At 36.2% G+C, this 2500-nt stretch overlaps 1 protein-coding gene across 1 annotated transcript in view; it reads left to right on the forward strand.

The window, feature by feature from the left end:
* Positions 1–2500, forward strand: part of LOC138026470 (schlafen family member 13-like) — a 32734-nt gene that overhangs the window by 16994 nt on the left and 13240 nt on the right. The window contains exons 6-7 of the mRNA XM_068873837.1: positions 648–1675; positions 2195–2302. Of these exons, the coding sequence (XP_068729938.1) occupies positions 648–1675; positions 2195–2302 (1136 nt within the window). The remainder of the gene's footprint in view (positions 1–647; positions 1676–2194; positions 2303–2500) is intronic.

The following is a 2500-nucleotide window of genomic DNA, read 5'->3' on the forward strand; positions in this document are numbered from 1 at the left end:
TGCAATCAACATGACTCAAATTCTTACAAAGTAGTTTTGTGCTTACCTCTGAAACATTTTTATTTTCAATCACCTTACTCTGTATCACTCAATTTAACATAACAAATAGCATTTAATTAATTAATTAATTAATTAATTATCTATTATAATTCTTAAAATAAAATTATTTTAATCATGATAAATACTGTATATACAGCTATGTACTGCTTCCTGTTTGGCTCTTGGGGAACAATGAAAACTGGCAATTTACAAGCACAGTCAAGGATCAACTTGAACCCATGCTTGGAACAAATGCATCTTGTGGGTGAAAATCAACCCAGGATTACTGGATTCCAAGTGAATTAAAATTGCACAACCACTCCCCATAGCCTACATGTACATTTAGCTAACAGTTGATAGATGAAGGCTGACAGACAGCCAACAGTCATTGTTAGGGAGCTACAGATAATAATATTGCCATACACCTTTACTACTATGCCGTGCTCTCTCTTACGTTACAATCAAAATTTTGTGCAATGCAACAGCAAACAAGGCTTTAATTTGTTTTTTCAAGTAGTAGGGAGATTATTATAATTGACCTGTGCCTGTTCAAGACTCAATAATGAATTAATATTATTACTTGAATTTTTAATGATTCATATCTTCAGGTTGTTTGCTGAGAATGTTCTAGATTGTGTAATAACTCTCAGTGAGCAGGCTGCTGGCAAGAAAAAAAAAGAAAAAAAAAAGAAGAGGAAAGAGGGATTAAATGGGATCATGGATGAGGACATCGAAGATGACATAGTCAAGAAAACATGTGCCCTCCTAAATTCTGGTGGTGGAGTACTAAGAATGACAATTTCTGATTATGAAACCCTTCAGAGTGACAATTTCTGGAAACTGCTTGATGACTTTTGGAGGACTCTTGAGCAAAAGCTCACTTCGTTGGTGGAGCTAGTAACCTACAATGATGTGTTTGATCGTCTTTCAAGCGGGTCAGAGGAAGTACTTTTGTTTGTAAATGCACCCCAGCACTTGTGTACAATACACTACCATTTGTACTTTGCAGGGGATGCTGGAGTTCATGAAGCATCATTTCAAAAAGTTGTTGACCTACTTCAAAAGTCAGGCAATCATCATCGCAAGGCTTCAAATTTTGACATCTCTTTAAAAGAGCTTCCGAGGTTACCTGAAATATTTTCATTTGAAGAAAATTGTGGATTCCATGAATCACAACAAATTCAGCTGAAGCATTTTTTTGGGCAAGAGCAAATATTAAGGAACCATGGCCAGCGAGATAAAGTGCAAAAGCATATTTCAGCTTTTGCTAACACAAATGGTGGGCATGTTTTAGTGGGAATTGATAATTCTGGAATTGTCCATGGAGTGAATCTAAAGAACAACAACCAGGGCGAGATAGTGAAAAGGGTTGAATCCATGATCGAAGACATGAAGTTTCCTATCACTCCAAGACGAGAAGTCCATTGGGACTTAGAGTTCATTCAGGTCTCTGGTTGTGAAACAACACAGGACCTTGCTGTGGTAGTACTCAAGGTAGCAGGGATGAAAACATTTGGTGGAGTGTACCAAAAAAGTCCTAAAAGCTATGAGTTACAACATGGCAAAGAACAAGCAATAGGATTTCATCGATGGAAAGAAAGAATCGAGGGATCAAAGTTGCAGACTTGTACTAAAGGTTTGCCCTGTTTGTTTAGAATACTACATAATGATAAAAATGGTATTATTAATTTTTCTAAATACAGTTGTTGAAATACTGTCACTTAAAACCCTAACTGATTCCACCTGGATATGGCTGCTAGGATCTTCTTTTAAAGCATTTGAATAATGCTATGGTTGATGTTCATTATTATTTCCATCAGTCTCTTGTGCAACAAGGTAATGGCTCAGTTATTGTGAAACAGATAAGATTGACTTCAGCTTAAAACAAACTGAGCATTTAAGTGTCAGTGGTGATTAATGTGAGGCTCCTACTCACAGAAAGATTTGAGCTGCCAGGCTAATTTTAAATGGTTTAATTCCTTTGAAGTACCTAACATGGACCTAAATTCTTATCCTTGTAGAAAGTAAGGTGATGTCTCCTAGTGATCTGTATTAGGTTTGACTGAACAAAGAAGGTTCCTGTACCTGTTTTTCAAATTTTAAGTTGTATTCTTCCTTTAGTTTACTTGTCATTTGTGAATTTTTTTACTTGCAGCCACAGAGCCTATGTTTTCCATGTTTGAGAAACTTCAAATTTCTTCAGATGTCACTGTTCTGAGTGTGAAAAGCCAAGCTCAAAAGATCAGAGATTCCTTTTTTGCTGGTAAGCTATAGGTACTTTGGACAAATAGTTTGTAACCCTTAATCACAAGCAACAAAACCACTCAACAATAAATTTTGTTGTACTCTTTCAACCCTCCAAGCTGCTGCCACTTTCAGCAACATGGAGACTTAAATTTTCCTACTTGCAGCTTGATTCAAAAAATAGTCGCCAAATAGGCTACCACAGAAAATTGATTCT

This window comes from Montipora capricornis, chromosome 12, assembly GCF_036669925.1.
Source record: "Montipora capricornis isolate CH-2021 chromosome 12, ASM3666992v2, whole genome shotgun sequence".
In the NCBI taxonomy this organism is placed as follows: Eukaryota; Metazoa; Cnidaria; class Anthozoa; order Scleractinia; family Acroporidae; genus Montipora; species Montipora capricornis.